Raw genomic sequence first — 18306 nt, forward strand, 5'->3', positions numbered from 1 at the left:
AGGTGCATGACACCAGTTATTGGAAGGAAAACTGTGTAATGTTTTTATCACAGTTAAAGAATAGAACTTTTAGAAAAACACTAACTTCAGCAGGACTCCCATCTGCATTCAAGGCATGGCTCTATTATGTGGGATGAATTTTTTGTGATAGGAAGCATCCCTCAGAGTTACTGTCCTTGGGAAATTCTGTCAGGAACTGTCAACATAGACAGGAATCACGATTCCCATTTGGGTGACAGGAAAAAAAAATTGTAGAGCACTTTCAAACTAGAGTGAAGGGGGTTGGCTTATTGTTTCAGCTCAGAGATGAGCCTGTATTTATCAAATAACATTTTTAGCAACAAGTTCCTACACCTTTTCAGAGGTTTAGTTTTATCCACTGGAGACAATGTGCTGAGTGGCATTTGCTATGCCCAGGGCATAATGGTGCTGTATGCAGCTGAAATATTTTTTTACCTAATAGATTTTTTAAATATATTTTGAACTTTGCATGTTTTTTGGATTCATTCTGTGGAGCATGCTCATACATCCTGGCATGACAGAAATCCCAGTCTGTCTTCTCTATTAAAGAAACAAGGATTGTGAATTGGAGCAGCTAATACTTAGTCTGTTGCCTTGCCTTACAACAGCCTGTGACTGTTCCTTTCTCTCTCTGGCACCTCTTGTAGTGAGTATTTCCATTCCTGTCCATCCTAGACTGTCTTCAGGCCCTGGAGCTGCATGAGGCTGAAACTGTTAATGTGGCTTGTCAAGTGGAAAGGTACTGAAGCCAGACTTGGTAGTGATGTAAGGGAGACTATGGGCTGAAAGGCAAAACTTCATGGGCACCAGAAGCATAGAAGATGGTTTGTTTGAGGGATTTTTGTTGTTGCTGTTGTTTGATCTGTTTCTTAGGTTAAAAAACAGGTATGAGGAAAACTGGTAAATTTACAATTTGCTTTACATCAGTAAAAATTGCATTGTTTATGATAATCTGTATACAGATGGACTGAATGGTGACTCTGGTCCAAAGGTTTCATGAAAATACTGTTAGGAAACCCAAACAATAAATTCTACCTAGGAAGACAGTCAACATTATAGTTGGGTGTTCTGTATTTTTTGTGATAATTGCATGCACAGAATCCACATTAACACAATATCAATGTTGTTAGTGCCCTATCAGTGTCCTCTGTGGAGATACACTGTTCTGCTGAGTGATAGCAGTTTTGTCTGATTTGTTTCTTTTAAGACATAACTTCTCCTGGTGCTGTGTTAGTTTATTAGATTATGAAGATGTGCCTGCAAGTCTTGCATTTTGAATAAGTTTAAAATTTCATAGCTATTTCCAAATTATTATACTGTTCTGTAGTGGAACAAATTTAAGTCTGAGCATCAAGTTCCATATTCTAAATTTAAAGCTGCAACAATAACACTACAAGTGCATAGTTATCAGATATTAAGCTTCAAGAATATTCTGTTTATTTACCTCTGCTGTATCTTTCCTTTTCTGCATCTTAGCTTCATTCTTTGGCTGATTAAAACCTGATTGATTTTGTGAGGAAATGAAATTTTTTACGCATCTATTGACTTCTCAAGTGTAAAATTCTCATTGAAAGGTTGCAGAACTCAGCATAAAAAATTTCTAAGTAAATAGAAGTTTCAGTTACCCCAAAATTAACACCTTTCCACAAAAGAAACACATTTTGATTAAAAAAAATTTAGAAATTTAGTAACTATGTGTCTGTGTTGGCTTTGTTAGAAACACAACATACAGAAGAGAGGATGAAAGTAATGAGCTGCAGTCAAAGATAGCAGTAGGAACAACAGTCCTTCTATGTGTGCATTTGTTGTGCCAGCTAGAACCTTGATGGCAATGTTGGAAGCTTAAGCCCTGCTTCATTTCCAAATACCCATCTTTCTATCAAGAAAAGTCTGTGGAAACACCAAAATATTGAATGAAATCAGGACCAAAGATAGGACAATTTTTTTTTTTTTAAATCTTTCATGATGCATATGAAAAAGTGGCTTTACAAAATTATCTTGTGTGGCCAGGATGTTGGCCTTGCTTCTAATCTAAACATATCTCTTCAAGACAGGTTTAGATTGTTTTGTTTTGTTTATTTGTTTTTTACTTTAAAAATGTCTTTCTGTAGCCCTAAATGAGGCTTTGGAAGGACACTGCCAGAATTTGGTTAAACTTCTATTCTCATTATTACTTTCTTTCCATTTTTTCTCTTTAGGGAGAACAAGGCCCTCCAGGTCCCTATGGTCCTGCAGGACCCTCTGGCATTGGAGAGCCAGGACCCAAGGTAACTCTCAGAAAGATGTTTGTTAAAGTCATAGCTGTGGGCAGTCATTTTTTTGAATGAAATTTCTCACCTACAGTTTTATCAAATTCAAACTCCTATCATCTAAATGTAAAACTGAATGACAGGTTTTTGTATTCACGTAGGATGGAGATAAAAGACCTGCTTTTCCAGCAACTCTTGAATTTTTATGATGATCCTACTGATGGAAGTCAGAAATAATGCCATTTAAATGAGGATTACCTATATGAGATAATTTTCAAGCTCTAGCAGCTGCTTGCACTAATGAATAAACCGCACTTCAAGGGATAGAAAAATATCTCAGTCACTGTGATATATGGTAAAATGAGAGATTTGCCTTGTTATTCACCAGGGAACAGATATTCTTAATGAGTATAAGATTCTCTCATGCAGCATTTAATTCCTCCATCTCATTTTATTGCAAAAGACTAGAAAGTGGAATCCAGTCTTGGAAAAGTCATGCTTATGCTGACCAGCCAGATCTGCTTTCAGAAAACTATGAAAGCTTCTGCACAGGAAACACGACTCCTCCGTGTACGAGAGTTTTGTCAGAGACCTGTATCTCAGAGTCAGACAAGAAATGTAAATTGGGCAGAACTAGACCTCATTCTAGTTCGGGTGCCAAGTCTCTGGTGTGGCTTTATGCCATCTTTTCCCTGTGTTTTGGAGCCAAATGCCACCATCTAATACACTTACACTTTTTTGCTTTTAGTGCTGTAATTTGTACATTTGTTGAATTCCTGCGTATTTCCTGTGCAGTGGGGCAGACCCCAGAACACAGAGGTTTATGAGCTCTGAAACCAATGTTTTCCCATGCAACAGGAGCAATGCTGGGTCCTTCTAGAAGAGAAAATAGTTTATGCAGAAGAAATGTCACCCCTGTCTCTTTACTACTCTGCAGAAAGATTAAAATCCTCTGTGCCCTTATCCTTGAAGCACACAGTCCTCAGTAAACTGGAGAAATTGTGAAGATTGTGGCACCTTAGAAGTAGAAGATGGAGAAACTATACAGCTCCTGGAGTTCCCATGCAATCCCATATTCCACTGAAGCAGGCTTCAATTCCAGTACCTAGATAGAGGCTAAAGTGAGCATCCCTTACACCTGAGCATTCCTGCTTTGACACTGCAGCCAAATTTAATCTGAGTTAACTCCTTCATCCCTGTCATCTGTTAGGCAGTGCAATTTTAAGCAGTTACCCCTATGTCTTGAGGGCTGGAATGCAACCTAATGTTTCAAGTATTAATTGAAAGGTACTTTCAAATATTTCTAAAACATCATGTATGGGTTTTTTTCCTTTAGGAGAAGTTGCGCATTAGATTTCAAGCCTTTTTGGTGATGCTATTAAATCATCTATATGTAAAATCATCTATATGTAAAGCACGTCAAAAGTACCAAGTTGGATTAGGACTGAACTTTCTGATTTTCTTTTCTACAAGGGTGCTGAGGGTCGAGAAGGTAAAATTGGATTGCCAGGACCTCCTGGAATTGGTGAGCCAGGATTACCTGTAAGTCAGTGATCAAAATTAACATTCTCTAGTGTTGCACATTTAACCTGTCATTATGTATAAAAAATATGTTAAAAGTGATGATTTTTATTATGAAAATCATGAAATTATATGGAATACATTTCACTGTAGTACTAATTCTTTTATAAATAAATCTGCAGATTCATTTGAGTTTTAAGAGTACAGTCTTTAGACATTGATTATGTAATTCACATCAATTCAGCATTGGCTTATTCTGTTCTAAATGATCCAACTAATGGTTGCCACAGTTCGTTTTCATTGCCTAGGCTCAGTCAAATATTGTGGAAGCATTTTCACTTACCAGTGTCATAAGTGTTGCAAAATCCTGTAGTAGCAAATTAGACAAAATTTCTATAAAAAATTGAATTGCTGGTATAGTTTGAATTTTTTTTTTTTTCCTTTCAGGGACCACCTGGCCCTGCTGGTTCACCAGGTGAGAGAGGTCTGCCAGGAGAGGGCATTCAAGGCCAAAAGGTAGCTTTATGGAAATTAGTTTCTTTAAAATTGTGGACCAAATTTGCAGTAGTGTCTAATTTATTTAAGGCCACTGATAATTCCATTGGTATAAAATGCTAGATAATGGATCTTGGATTTCTGAATCACTAGGCTCTCTGAATATTCCACTGATTTCAGAAACTCTATCCAGGTAATTCCAAAAAAAAAAAAATTACAGTTCCTCTATCAGTAGTAAGTTAATGATTCTCTTATTTATGTGTTTAATAAAGATAACTTCTCTTGATAGCATTAGTGAGATAAATTGTCTTCCAAGAAGCTATTAAGCTATTTATGTTCTGTATTGGAAGAAAATATTCAGCAGCTGTTTTCATTTTGCCTTGCCATTTTGGGAAACTGAAAGATGGGTTGTATAAGTCTCTGTGGACAATTATCTCATTTAGGGCGTTTGCTAGGTTAATATATGTCAACTTTCCTTTTTTTAAAAATAAGTACAAACAATCAAAAATTTGCAAATAAATCATAACTGGGTTTCTCATCAAAATATATCCCTCTGTTTTAGTGGCTTCAGGATTCTCTAGAGCCTTGAACTACTAAGCAGATTTTTCTTCCTTTTATGGAAAAGGCATCAGTCATGTCCTTGCACTCAGTTCTGAACTGATCTCTCCAACTAGTGAACATATTGTCATGTTTTCAAAATGTAACTTCCTTCCTCCTAGTACTTAATTTTCTGCTTTTGAAGTCCTATGCTCAAAAACACAATGAATGCAGATGAAGCATGTTATGAATTGTTATCAATTTATTTTCTTTTCTCTAATATTGGTAATTCCATATATTATTTATCTAGTTTGTTTGTAAAGGAATGCTTTTTTCCTCATTATCCACATTGTGACGAGTTTGTCTAAGATGGTGTTCTTCACAAGTTCCCAAATAGAAATTTCAAAACTGTCATCTATTTCTAGGGAGAAAAAGGTTCTGCAGGTGTAGTTGGTCCTCCTGGACCGAAAGGTGAACAAGTCAAAGGTGACAAGGTGAGGCACAGAGTATTTTTCTTATTTTATCTATACTTTATTGTACTCACAGTTAAATTAAGGTTAATTTTTTACACTGTATCACAGCTATACAAAGGTATGTTTTACCTGGATCTGAGGAGCTATGTTACACTGTTCCATGCAGCTCCATGGGCTGCATTCATCAATACAAGCAGCTGGGCGGGTTAATGTTAACTTAGAGCACTAAGGACTGTATTCTGTGCAGCTGGGAGTATGATGGAAGAAATGTACTATTTTTCTCCTAAAATAATTTCATAGCTATTCTATTTTAAATAATTTAATTTTAAAATAAATATTAAAATGTAAAAATCCCTGAGTCATCTAATCAAATGGACCTGGAACAGGCAAAGGAACACTCAGATATTTTTAGGTTTTTGATATACGCCGTAGCTGCTGTGTTTGCACTTGCAAGCTTTTCTTCTGAGTGTTGTGCAAGAAATTGTATATGTCTGTACAAGAAAATCTTTAAAATTAATCTCATTATGTAAAGGTGAGTTATGGGTCCTTCTAATAATAAAATTACAGCTGTGATCATCTAATGTTATAAACAAGATAGAGTTCATAGGGAAGAAGGGGTATTATTTTTATTAGATCAGTTGTCATAGACAGATATCCAGGTATTCCAAACACATTTAATTCAAATAGAAGCAGCAGACTTCAAGATAATACCACTTGAGGATTGCTACTCTGTGTTTAGTTTAAATATGTTAATCTGATAGCATGAGCTGTTGCAATTTAGTTCTTGGGAATACTTTTTCTATAGGGTGAACAAGGCCAAGCAGGACCACAGGGCCCACCAGGACCACCAGGAATAGGCAATCCAGGAAGCCAGGTAAGTCTACATTTTGAATATATAATGAGCATTTGCATACTGTTTTAATTGTATATTTTATCAAAGCTGTGATTTTTGCTGTAAGGACATTAAAAATCTCGTAGTAATTTTTCATTTTTAAAAGTATCAAACTAGCTTTTAATCAAAGCTTGTGAATGCAACTGATTTTGACAGATTTGAATGGTCTTAGAATCAAGCAAATGTAAATTTGGTTAATCTGCATAGTCATTTGCATAGAAAGTAAATCCAATAGCATTGCTTTGATGGTGATATATTATAAATAAGAATTTTACAAGGCTAATACCTACCAAATCTGAATATCAAGCCCTTTGAAACTTGAACACACCCTTTAGCAGTTGGATAAAGAAAAACTGAAACATTCCAAAATATCTTCTGGGTTCTGTTAATTTTGGAAAGATTTCTTATGAAGATAAGACAAGATAAGATAATAAGATCATTATTAACTGAAAGATGGACATGTGGTGATTTTCAGATGTGGAAGAGTGTAATGCACTTAAACTCATTTATTTTGCTTTGTAGGGTATACAGGGTCCACAAGGAGTCCCTGGGGCAAAAGGTTCTAAAGGTTCTGGTCAGCCAGGGCCAAAGGTAATGGTTCAGACATTGGTTTTTAAAAGCAGCACTGTCACAAAACAGTAAGTGTCTTTGCCAAGCTTTTCAAAAGTGTGTTTGATGAGATGAAAATGTAATTTCATTGAAGACAACAGTTCCTTTTGAATCTTAGAGAGAAAGCCATCCATATTATCAAGATCTTCCCCAAATGGAGCATATGGCTTCTGCCTGCTTAGCATCAGCCCTAAACCTTTGTGAATGTGTACTGTTGGTTCTAAAGGAACACATATTTATAAACAGATAATCTTTCAGACATCTTTGTGTCCAATGAGTTTGGTGCCACATATATGCTGTGTTCAAGTAAATCGTTTTATCAAACAGTTTAGCTTTAGTTCAGTGATGGTTTTGAGACTTCAAGCTAATCCCACCACACCTGCAGCCTGGCTTTCAGCCTTTGGTGGTCATTGTGAGAAAGAACCAAAACCAAAGACAAAAGCACTAGGAGAGGAAAAAGAGCTGAAGTGTACTTAACTGATCCTGCACCGCAGAGGGAGGGAAAGTAGGAAGAGAACACAAAAATGAGGAAAACAATTAATGCTGTCAGAGCCCAGGCCTCTTGTGTTACAGTGTCAGGTGAGCACAGTCAGAGGAGGAAAGAGGAATTGATGAAATGTAACAAGAGCAAATGGAATGAACTATAAATCAGAAGCGTGCTTAGTAATCACCTTGATTTATGAAGGGAAGATATTAATCACTGTAGCAAAAGCAGGAAGAGAGCCAGTAATTTTCTTCTGGGTGTAGCTTTGGCATGCAAGCAGCAGTTATACCAACAATATTTAATATTAATGTACAGAAAAACAGGCACCTGTGCAATATGTTATGTGATAGGCCAATTCTCTGAAGGTGATGAAGCAAAATTGAAAAATGGAATTTCTATCTCTTAAACTGTTTTAAAACTACAGGAAGAAAAGCTAAAACTTTCTCTTAAGCAGGACTTCTGATTTTTCTTTATTTGGATTTGCTTTTTATTCAGTGACCAAAGGTGTTTTGATATAGTCCTGTAACTTAAAAAGTAAAATGCATTGAAGTATAAGGAAGAAAGTTGGATTGATTCACTTTGACTTTCTGCCCACTGCAGGGTTAAATAAAATAGATCCAGCCCTACAAGTTACAGGGGGTTTTAAAGAACAGAATTTTCCATTTGAAAACTGCTTGTCTGAACACTTGACCACTTAGGCTCATTGAATTGTAGAATATCATCACATCTGACTCTTTGTGTAAGCAGCTAATTAAATAGTGCAAGTAGTGAATAAAGCTAAATTGTGTTTCTTATTAAACAAAAAACTTTTTGTTGCTAGGGTGAGCCAGGTAATCCTGGACAAAAAGGAGAACCAGGACTTCCAGGAACTAGCTCAACAGGACTTAAAGTGAGCCTGCTTTTATTTTTAACTGTTCTTTATATGGTCTTTTAATTCTTCCACTAATTGCTGATAAACCAAGTAAAAGATTTTTTGGTGTAAATTAACTTGGTCAAAATAAGATGGAATTTCAGTGACAGTCGTATAAGCATTGCCACTACCACAACTGGAACAAAATTTTCCCTAATCTTTTCTAAACTAATGAGGGCTTTCCAGGGCCTGTCAGAAAGGTTGCTAACTCTGTCCCCCTGTTTTTTCTGATCGGAAACAAAAAGCCAGTCTGTGTGACAACAGTGGTCATACTGCCTATGTGTTGGAAGAGACATTAAACACTTAAAGCTTTGGCTTCAGATGCCATTTTGAAGATTGTAAACCAAATCTTTAATGACTTAAGTATGGCTCCCAAAATCAGGTAAGGTGGCACAGACATCTCATTTTTAATGATTTGTTTCCTGGATCATGAAAGAAGTGCTTGGCAGGACTGCTTCCTATGAATTCTCTCGACTCTTTCTGGTAAATGTTAAAAGTAATGCTTTGGTCAGTTTGTACAAATGGTGAGGAGTTAGTGTCCAGTCAATAACACCATTTGGGCATTTTTGGCTGACCATCCTTTAAGTCCCAGTTGTTCGACTTAGCAAGTGCATTACATTCATGCAATATTGTTCTTGTGCATAGAATAACAAACAGCATTCAGCCATGGTTTTATTCACTGAATAAATATAAATTTATTTAATACTAGTCCAAGATTTAAGATGTTGGTGGGGAACTTGGAGAGAAATTTCAAATACTTATTTTATGGGTGATAAAATTACTGTCTCTACAGAACATATAACTTACTGGAAATACCAACCTTTTTTTGAGGGAAAATATTGTTTATCTTTAATTCATATTTTCACAAACTCTTGGATCCGTTTTACAGAATAAACAATTTATTGAAATATGCAGACATAACAATTTTTTCTTCTTTAAGGGAGTTAGAGGTCTACCAGGATCCCCAGGAGAGAAGGGGGTGAAAGGAGAGCAGGGGTTGACAGGGAAAAAGGTAAGGAATTATATTTTACCTCATGTAAAAATGTGTACAAAAGTGGTGATGAAGGAAGAATAGATTATTTGCAGGTTTGCAGTGGTAAGGAGTTCACCCTCGAGGAGAGCATATGCCAATACTTTTGCCATGGATAAGGGTCTGGGTGAGATGTGTCCAACAAACTCTACTCAGTGGTTACCATCTGAATGGGAAACTGAGCTGCAGGCAGGCAGCCCTGCCTTTTGTGGGCAATTGACTACTGTTAAATTTCATAACCTTCTGGGAGAGCAGATAGCTCATGCCTTTAGCCTGTTCCTCATGGCCCGTTGAGATCTCTCCTGAAAGTGAGAAGTAATGCTCCATCAGTGTGACTGAGGGCATGTCACAGGGTGGTGAGCTGTGGCTGAAACCTACCAGCCATGGGACAGGAACCTGCACAAACAGCTGAACCCAGCACTGTTTGTCTTCAGGGGAAACTCTGAAGATCTAGGAGAAACTCCACCATATTTGGAAAAAGAAGCATGAATTCAAAATGGTATACGGTAATTTAGAGGGGTGCAAAGCAGAGAGCCTAAAACAGTAAATTTAAAGCAAATTAAAAATGAAAGTTTTTAATTGTTCTCTTTCCAAAATGACTGAGCTGCTGAGTAATCAAAAGTCAGTGCTTTGTATGATTTTTAACTGCTGCTGAGAATCCAGGTGCCTCCAGACTTCTACTGTACAGTTCTTATATGGGAGTATCAGCTGGCTGACATGTAGAATTGATAAACTAAACATAATTTGGTGTAAGGAAATCAGCATTTTTGACTGTGGGTTTTAAATCAGAAAATATTTGAATAGCTGTAATAAATATCTATTAAGAATGCAACTTCACATTTTTGTCACCTAAAAGTGCAAATACCAGTTGGATAAGCTCCAGCCTGAAGCAGTAAGCCTTCCACTGTGAGAAAATATGTAGCATTTCTGTTGCTACATAATTATATTTTTAAAACTTGTATCATCCACTGCTTAAAAAGTAAGATTCCAGTGTATCAGAAGTGCATCAGAATTAAGAGTAAATGCTGGGTTAAAGTTACAGATGGTCATTCTGGGTTTTTGGTTTTTTCTCTTGCATATTGCCTTTACTTTGATGATTGATTCTGTGCTGTCACCTTCCCTGTGAAGGTAAAAACATTCCCATTGAAGGTAAAAACAGTAGTACTGAGCAGCTACCCTGGGCATTCAGGACAGTGTCAAGAACAGCTGGATGGCTGCAGGGAGTAATAGCATGGTGATATTACAGCAGATATTTGCAGGTGTGACAACGTCTCACCAAAGTGGGCTCCAGACTGATGCCTATCAGCAACAGGTTCTGTAATATCATTTTCATCAACACTTCAAATCAGAAATGGATTTTAACCTCATTTTAATATACCTTTCACTCTCTAAATTGCTTACAGATACCCTGATATGCTAATCTGACTTGTATTATGCATAAATATTTTGTAGGTAATGTTCCTTAATACAATGTTTTTCTGTGGGCTATTTGTGAGTTATTTAATGTAATGTTCCTGGCAGATATTTTCAACCTGGATTGGCCATTGGCTACAGACTTGTCTAAAATTACTTCTCAGAATTGGTCCATCAAGACATTTTCTGATAACTTCGCAAACATTTATCTTCCTCTTATAAGTATATACATGGAATCCTTCCTACAAAAGATTGATGCAGTTACAAATGGTGCTATTACAAATGTCTGTGAAAATAAGGAATATGAATGCAGGAGATTGCAAGGGCTTTAAGGGGCAGAATACTTTATTTTTTGTAGGAAAATAATTAACCAGATATTTACTGACATTTTTTTTTGGAAAGTAGTTATGCAAACGTTGTTTCTCATAAATCTATCAGTAAAATTAGCTACAGGAAAAGTAATGAATCTCTGTTGCATTTAACCTCTGTTAGGGGGAAAAGGGAGATCGAGGTCTAAAAGGCACAGAAGGACCCCCTGGAAAAGGAGACACGGGTCAAAAGGTATGCCTTGACATGCACACTGGGGAAATACTACAGACTTTTATAAGAGTATGGATTCTGACCTACTTTTTCATTCATTGTATCCTAAGTATCAACTCTAATTTAGCTGATAATTTTAAAACATTTAAGAGAGAGAGCAATGTGTTCTGTAACCTGAACAAGTGCAGCAAAATCAGACTCTAAACACAGCCTAAAGTTAATAGGGCAGTAGAAATTTCCTAAAAATTCAGTACAAAATTTTCATTTAAGTTCAGAGGTGACAGACTAGCTCAGTATGTTCATATAGAGAGAGAAGCTAAGAGAAATTAGGAGAAGAGTTAGATATCTTAATATGATATTAAAAGCCTGGAAAGATGTATTAGTAGACAGACAACTTTTATCTCCCATTTCATATGATTTAGGACATTTGGGGCATATTCTAGAAATGAGAAGGATTTCAGTTGGAGTGAACCATCTAAACATCTCTCTAATTATGGGTTAAGAATCGTTGTTGTGTTTTTGGTTATTTGTGTAGCTGCAGCTGTGAATGAATCTTGGCTGTGATTGAAAAAAAAAGTTTGTTTTCTTCAGGGTGACCCTGGAGAAAAAGGATCCCCAGGACTGATTGGTCTTAGAGGACCAGAAGGCCCAGCTGGACCAAAAGTAAGCTTGCTTGTCCATGGTAACCCTTCTCTTTGTATTTTATTTTAAAAATCTATGGAGCTTATGCAGTGTAAACATTTCTCAAGCATCTGATGCTTAGAGACTTAACAGAACAAAGGGAAAGCAGAAATATTTCCATCATCTGTCCTAAATGATATAGAAGTGTCAAGGAGAAAAAGAATGGATAAAGATATAATTACGTATGTTATAGTTATGCATGAGCATTCATATGCTAAACTGAAGTTCTCCAAGTGATTCTAACCATGAGTATTTTGCTAATTTTTACTTTGAATCATTAACTTTCTGTTATAATATTTGTAACTCTTGCTTTTAATAAATGATAAGAAAATTGAAATAATATGGATGTTTTTGTTATTCCATTGGATTGTAAGCCAGACACAAAAAATTAATTAAAGGTAAAAAAGTCAAATATGCAGTTCAACCAATAGTTATTTAAAATATGAAACTTAGACCAGCTTTCATAAGAACAATATGTTGATCTAAGTATTTTTCGCAGTATTGCTTGTTTTGCAGGTAGATCGATATTGTAGATATTTTTAGTTCAGAAAGGCAAACTGTCTGTTTAAGTCTACATTATTCCATTTTGTAACAGGGTGATCCTGGAGAGAAAGGACCCCCTGGTGAAGCTGGATCATCTGTTTGGGGACCTCCTGGACCAAAGGTGACTATCTGTCTAACACATATTTCCTAGAGACCAGAGACTGGAAATTTCTAGTGTACATTTCTGTCAAAATTAAAAGAATCTGATTTCAAGAACTTAAAATTCCTTCATGTAGGAACAAAAATCTGAATTTCCAAAATGAAGACTAAAAAGTATTAAAAATTAACAGGCAGTGTTGAAAGCCAGGCCCTTTAACAGCATGCTGAACTTGGTACATAGTTACTTCCTCCTGAAGCCATTTGTTTTTAAAAACCCCAAAATTTTATTAGATTTCTGTTTTGGTTTGGTCCCTCCTATGAAATTAATCAGTTTGAAGTCGTTGGGGTTTTTTTTTGTTTGCTTGGTTTTTTTCCAGATTTGCTATGGCTTTTGCTTCTTAAAATATGGCATTAAACCCCTACAAGAGTATGTTTATGTGTAGTTTGAGGGTGTTATATGCTGCTTTTTTTTTTTTTGATGAGTGTTTGTATGTCACTTCCAAGTGAACAGCTGTAGGTACTACTTGAAATGAAATGTCAAATATAAGATAGCTAGGGCTGCATCCATCTCATTTTCTCTACAGGAAAAATGTACCTGAAATAAGTGGGGCTTGTCCTGCTGAGTAAAATAGGTGGATTCAGCAAAAATAAAGCTATCTTTGAAGATTTTAAAAAAGTTTGAAAATTCAGTGCTATTTAAATAATTAAGTACTCTTCTTGTTACTTAAATTATTCTTGTTGTAATATGTCAGGTAACTTCAACTTTAAAAACTAACAGCAAAGGTGAAAAATGTCAATTAGAGTGAGGGAATCACTAATGTGTACTGTGTCATTCTGAAGCAATGTCATCCCCATTTTTCTTCTTCCTTAAAAATGTATGTGGCCCACCCCACAAGTACAGGAGGGTAATACATATACAGTGTACTCATCAGTCTGGCAACAGGACATCACAGAGGGATATGATGTGTTTTGGACTTGCTTGTGCATGAAGGAGAAAGAAAGACAAAAATGCAAAACTCTCAGGGTATACCTGGAGTAAAAATGTAACCACATGGAAGAAAAAAGAAGATTGTGAGGTGCTCATGTCTCTTAAATTGGTTTCAAACCATAATAATGTGACAAACTTCATGTGAGGAGAATACAGGTGACATGCTGAATGGCACAACTTTTATGAACACAGGTTTCATTAAATCAGTCTCCCTTCTTCACGTTTTTTTAGTTACTGTGACATTTTTAAACAGACAAGTAAGGGAGTAAAGATTGTTCGTTAATAAATTCATGCTTAAAAATAACTTTGTAGACTTCCTTGCCTTTTTCAGTATGATTTTATTCTGTTCAGTACAGTTCATACAACTTTCATAGCAGATGGGCCGTTATCCAAAATCCAATGAAGTCTGTAGGAGTATTTTGAAATTTCTTACTGAATTTTAGAGCAGGGCTTAGATGGGCAGTAGCTGAAAAAAAAAACCAACCCCAAGTATTTGGGGTAATTATAAAATGCAAGTCGATTTTTAGAAAATATACAAAACTTTTTCTCTTGAGCGCCATCATAACTTCTTCATTTAAACAAATATCTACTATGTTTTGGACAGCTGATCAATAATGTAACAGGCTACACAGGTCTGTTTTCTCTATCGGCTGTGGAAAGCACAATGCTAACTACTAATTTTGTTCCTAAAACATCCTAGTGTCTGCAGTTGAGAAGACAGACATGATCAATTTCTAATGCAGAGAATGTTTCTCAAAGCTTGGAGTTATGTCTGTGAGTCTGAGGTCTTTTTGGGACATCTCTAAGTATCTGAGATGGTAATGGGTGATTGCTAGAGGTCTTAACTCCTGGGCAGCCATGGTTGTGTCCACTGGGAGTTTATTTATTTTAAACTACACCCACGTTTGGGGACAGGAGTTTTATTCCCTTAACAATCATTATACTGTTACTAATATGGGGACAGTAACATGAAAAAGCTGTTAGAAAGCTGTTTTTTCTAATATTTCTTTGTCATTGTTACAGCTGCTCTGTGGTTTTGATAGAACATTTAATTGCATTCCCTAGCAAATGTTTCCTGAAATACAGCATGTCCTTCCCACTGAGAAATTGCAGATGTTTCATTACAAATTTAGATTTTCTTTGTAAGTTTGGTAAGTTGTTATGAAAGATGCTTTCATAATGAAACATCTGTTGCCAAAGTTTAAACACTAGAAGGAGCCGAATTTTGCTCTGTGAAGGGTTATCATAAGAAACATGAATTCTAACCCTGATTGCTTTCCAGAAAGCCACTGACAGACCTGTTACCAAAGAGTTGGGCTGTGTCGTATTTATGGAAAACTCGAGTTTCTCCCTGAGACTTCAGATTATGGAACTTGTGATTTTGAAGTGCTGTGCCATTGCATCTACAGGCTTTCTAAACATACTCTGTCTCAGCACTTGAATTTCCTTGCTGTTCTCTATGTGCTCTGGCAGAAACAAGGTTATGCAGCCTGCTTGTGGGCAAAAGCAGGCAGGAGCCACAGGTGCATCTTGCCTCTCATAGTAAATTATGACATTCAACCTTCATTTGAAAACTAAAACCATCAAGTTATTTGTCAAAGTAGAACAAACTCTTTTACATGGCTGGGGAGAAGCAGAAGTGTAAGAGAGGTCAGAATCAAGGTAGTAAAATCTTCCTATAGAAATAATGATTTCATGTTACCTAGCTCAAAAAATTGTCACTGTAAGAAAGAACCGAATACTTGTTCTGTAAAGCTTTCAAAGTTAAAGCTGAATATACTTAATATCATTCTGAATTTGTTTCTTTTTGGCTAGGGGGATCCAGGAGACAAGGGACCCCCAGGAGATGATGGACTTCCTGGAAATTCAATAATGGGACCAACGGTAGGAGTTTTTAGACAAAAGATAGAAAGTAAATAAGTGTGAGATGTATGCAAAACTCCAGTGAAAATATAGACACCACTTGAACCTTTTAAGTAAAGAAATTCACCAATTCTTCAACTTTTCCATCATTCCAGGTTATGTCTATTTTTAAAATAAACTTATTATCTTTACAAAGAAAAACACAAAATTGTGTAAATAACTAGGTCCAGTGTACCTCACCCTGCAAACTTCCCATAGGAAGTCTTCATTAGGAAGGCAGTTCTTCAGATTCACTTGTTCCCCTCTAACACACTTTATATCATAGTGTACTTCTGTCACCTGTGATCTGGGTTGCAACTTTCTTTAGGACTTCTGCCACTTCTGATAAGGGAGTATTTCAGAGAAAGGTACCATTCTTATGATTTCCTTTCCAGACTGAAACTGGGGACTTTCTTCAGAAACATCTTTTTTTTTTCTTTCTACTTTACCATGTCTGCACGTAAAATATTCCACCCAATTTCATCACTGCACTTTTGGAAATATAGACAATAGACCCAAATTCAGAAACCAATTAGTCTACCTAACACAATGTAGCTCAAAATATAGCTACTTAATTCAATAGCATTTGCATGATAACATTTTAGGAATGCCAGTAATGGTATTTACTCCAGGCTTGACACAGTTCTACAAGTACCCTTACCAGAGGATGCTGAATAGCACATTGAACCATTCAGTAACTTTTATTTCTGATTTTTGAAAACTCTAAATTTCCTTTGTCCATAATCTAGAATTACTTCACTCTATTATTCCTATAAAAAGAAGTGATGAATATGACTTAATTGTCCAGTCGTATCCTTAATCAATTAGGTTTTGCTTATGACAGCTGTTTTATTTTCTTTATAATGACCATGGATGCAAGATTTATGTTTATATACATTTTTTGTTGTTGTTTTGAAAGCATGTAGAAGCAACTGTTTTTGTATTACTGCTTTACAAAACTACTTTAGAACCTGCCCTGGAAAGGCTGGAAAAGCAGATTAATTCATTTAGCAGACTATCTGTGACATCAGAGGCATTTGCTTTCTTACCAGTGCATTGACTTAGAGTGAGTCACTGTGATTTTCTCTTCCAGGCACCACAAAACTGTTGGGAAGCAGTAATCACAGAATTTCTCCTGGGCCATCTCTTGTGTGACTGTTTAAAAAGCCCCAACAAAATAATCTGGACTAGAGAACGGTTTCTTATATAAAATTTGGCTGTAGATTTGGCATAAATAGATTTATAGCATTTATGGTTATGCTACTAATAGCAAACCCAGACACTGACAAAATCCCAATTCTCACAGAGGAGAATGTGTTAACATGTATTTGGTATTTACAGCTGAATGAAACATCTGTTTGGCTGTTTTTTACTGTAGTGAGATTGGAAGTAAAAACAGATACGAACCCATGATCCATGTTTTCCTTTCTTGTTAAATAAAAATGTTATTAAACATTTCTAAAACATTTCTCATTTTATCCACAGTTTAAGAACTATGGATAGTAAGAATCAGGAAGAGTTGAAATTTACTTTCCATTATAAAGCTATTTATGATCTAGAAGCGTGCTTGTTGTTTAAATTTTTACAGAGGTGGATCAGAATTCCATCATTTGAAAATTAGAAGACATGAAGAGACATCTTCGAGAGCTGGCACAGTTTGAATCTGGTGGTCAGGATCTGTTTAAAGTCTCTCAGTGAAACTGACCCGTTGGATTCAAGAATGGATATGACTCATACAGAATGACCTACTATATAAAATTTACTTAGGCATAAGGCATGCTTGCATAGCTATCCACATTTCAGCCAAAGTAATTTCAGGGTTTCATCTTAACCAGAACATTGAGTCTACCTTGTCTTTCTTCATTTACCTACCTGCTAGCCTAGACCTATGATGTGTATCTTTAGGAGACCCAAAGCATCTCTTCCATTTTTCTGATAGAACTAAATTGGTTAATAAGAATAGATTATTTTTGTCTATGGTAGAGACATTCATGGACAGGAGATTTGGGCCAATAGTTTGTTTTCATTGTATATCCAGCTAGAGTGCAAGATGATTTGTTTTCCAGACATGGACATTGTATTCAGACAGACCAGCTGCTGAAGTCTGAGCTGCTAACTGGACTCTCTTTTCAGTTTCTTGAAGTATTATATTATTGTAGAAATTTACAGGTACAATGCACAGTGGAACAGCAGTTTTCTGTCCCTTTTTCCTTGTTATTTCCTTTTACTGGAGTCGACAGGGAAATATTTGTATATTTGTATGTGATTATTCTTGAGGATATGTTATACCTTTCAACATCACCAACACTCAAGGAGTTGTTGACAGCACTCTACTACACTCTTTCATAGAGTGTATTAACATTTCTTGGCTCTGTGGGACAGAGTGAAGGGCATGCAGTTCTCTCTGTACAGTCACAACATCAATACCATGCTTGGGAGGGAGGTGGATGTGTGACCTACACGCATCCATGAGGATTTCCCATTGCCAGTGCTGTCATGTGAGCATCTACAGTACAGCCCAACAGCGTGCCCTGAGAGATGCCTCAATGCAGTGTGTTTTCTTTCTGGGTTCAGAAAACAGTCTATTGCAAGCTCAGTTAATTTTCTCATAAAATGTCAGGAAAACTCTCACTGGAGTGAGAGAAGAGGAAAAGTTTGCAATTTGCTTCTCATCTGGCCATGAAAGGAAGCACTGAGGTTTTGCAGATGCACAAACCTTTAGTGGGAGTCAGTGGAAGGGTCAAGAGAAGGAGTGGTTGTCTCTTATAAGGCTGATCTTTTTCTTACAACTGTTATATTTTTCTTTTCCTACTTTCCCTTGTAGAATGAAGTTTTTCTTTACTGTTTGAGAGAACCAATGTGATTACCTGGAAGTGCAAAATGTGCAACACGTAACTCAAGGCCAGCATATCATGTTTC

At 36.3% G+C, this 18306-nt stretch overlaps 1 protein-coding gene across 1 annotated transcript in view; it reads left to right on the forward strand.

Moving 5' to 3' along the window:
- Positions 1–18306, forward strand: part of COL28A1 (collagen type XXVIII alpha 1 chain) — a 58656-nt gene that overhangs the window by 15627 nt on the left and 24723 nt on the right. The window contains exons 12-23 of the mRNA XM_066196967.1: positions 2220–2288; positions 3744–3812; positions 4239–4307; positions 5249–5317; positions 6102–6170; positions 6711–6779; positions 8102–8170; positions 9132–9203; positions 11127–11195; positions 11766–11837; positions 12451–12519; positions 15301–15369. Of these exons, the coding sequence (XP_066053064.1) occupies positions 2220–2288; positions 3744–3812; positions 4239–4307; positions 5249–5317; positions 6102–6170; positions 6711–6779; positions 8102–8170; positions 9132–9203; positions 11127–11195; positions 11766–11837; positions 12451–12519; positions 15301–15369 (834 nt within the window). The remainder of the gene's footprint in view (positions 1–2219; positions 2289–3743; positions 3813–4238; positions 4308–5248; positions 5318–6101; positions 6171–6710; positions 6780–8101; positions 8171–9131; positions 9204–11126; positions 11196–11765; positions 11838–12450; positions 12520–15300; positions 15370–18306) is intronic.

This window comes from Chamaea fasciata, unplaced genomic scaffold, assembly GCF_029207755.1.
Source record: "Chamaea fasciata isolate MVZ Bird 193981 ecotype frontalis unplaced genomic scaffold, bChaFas1.0.hap1 SCAF_1, whole genome shotgun sequence".
Taxonomy (NCBI): Eukaryota; Metazoa; Chordata; class Aves; order Passeriformes; family Sylviidae; genus Chamaea; species Chamaea fasciata.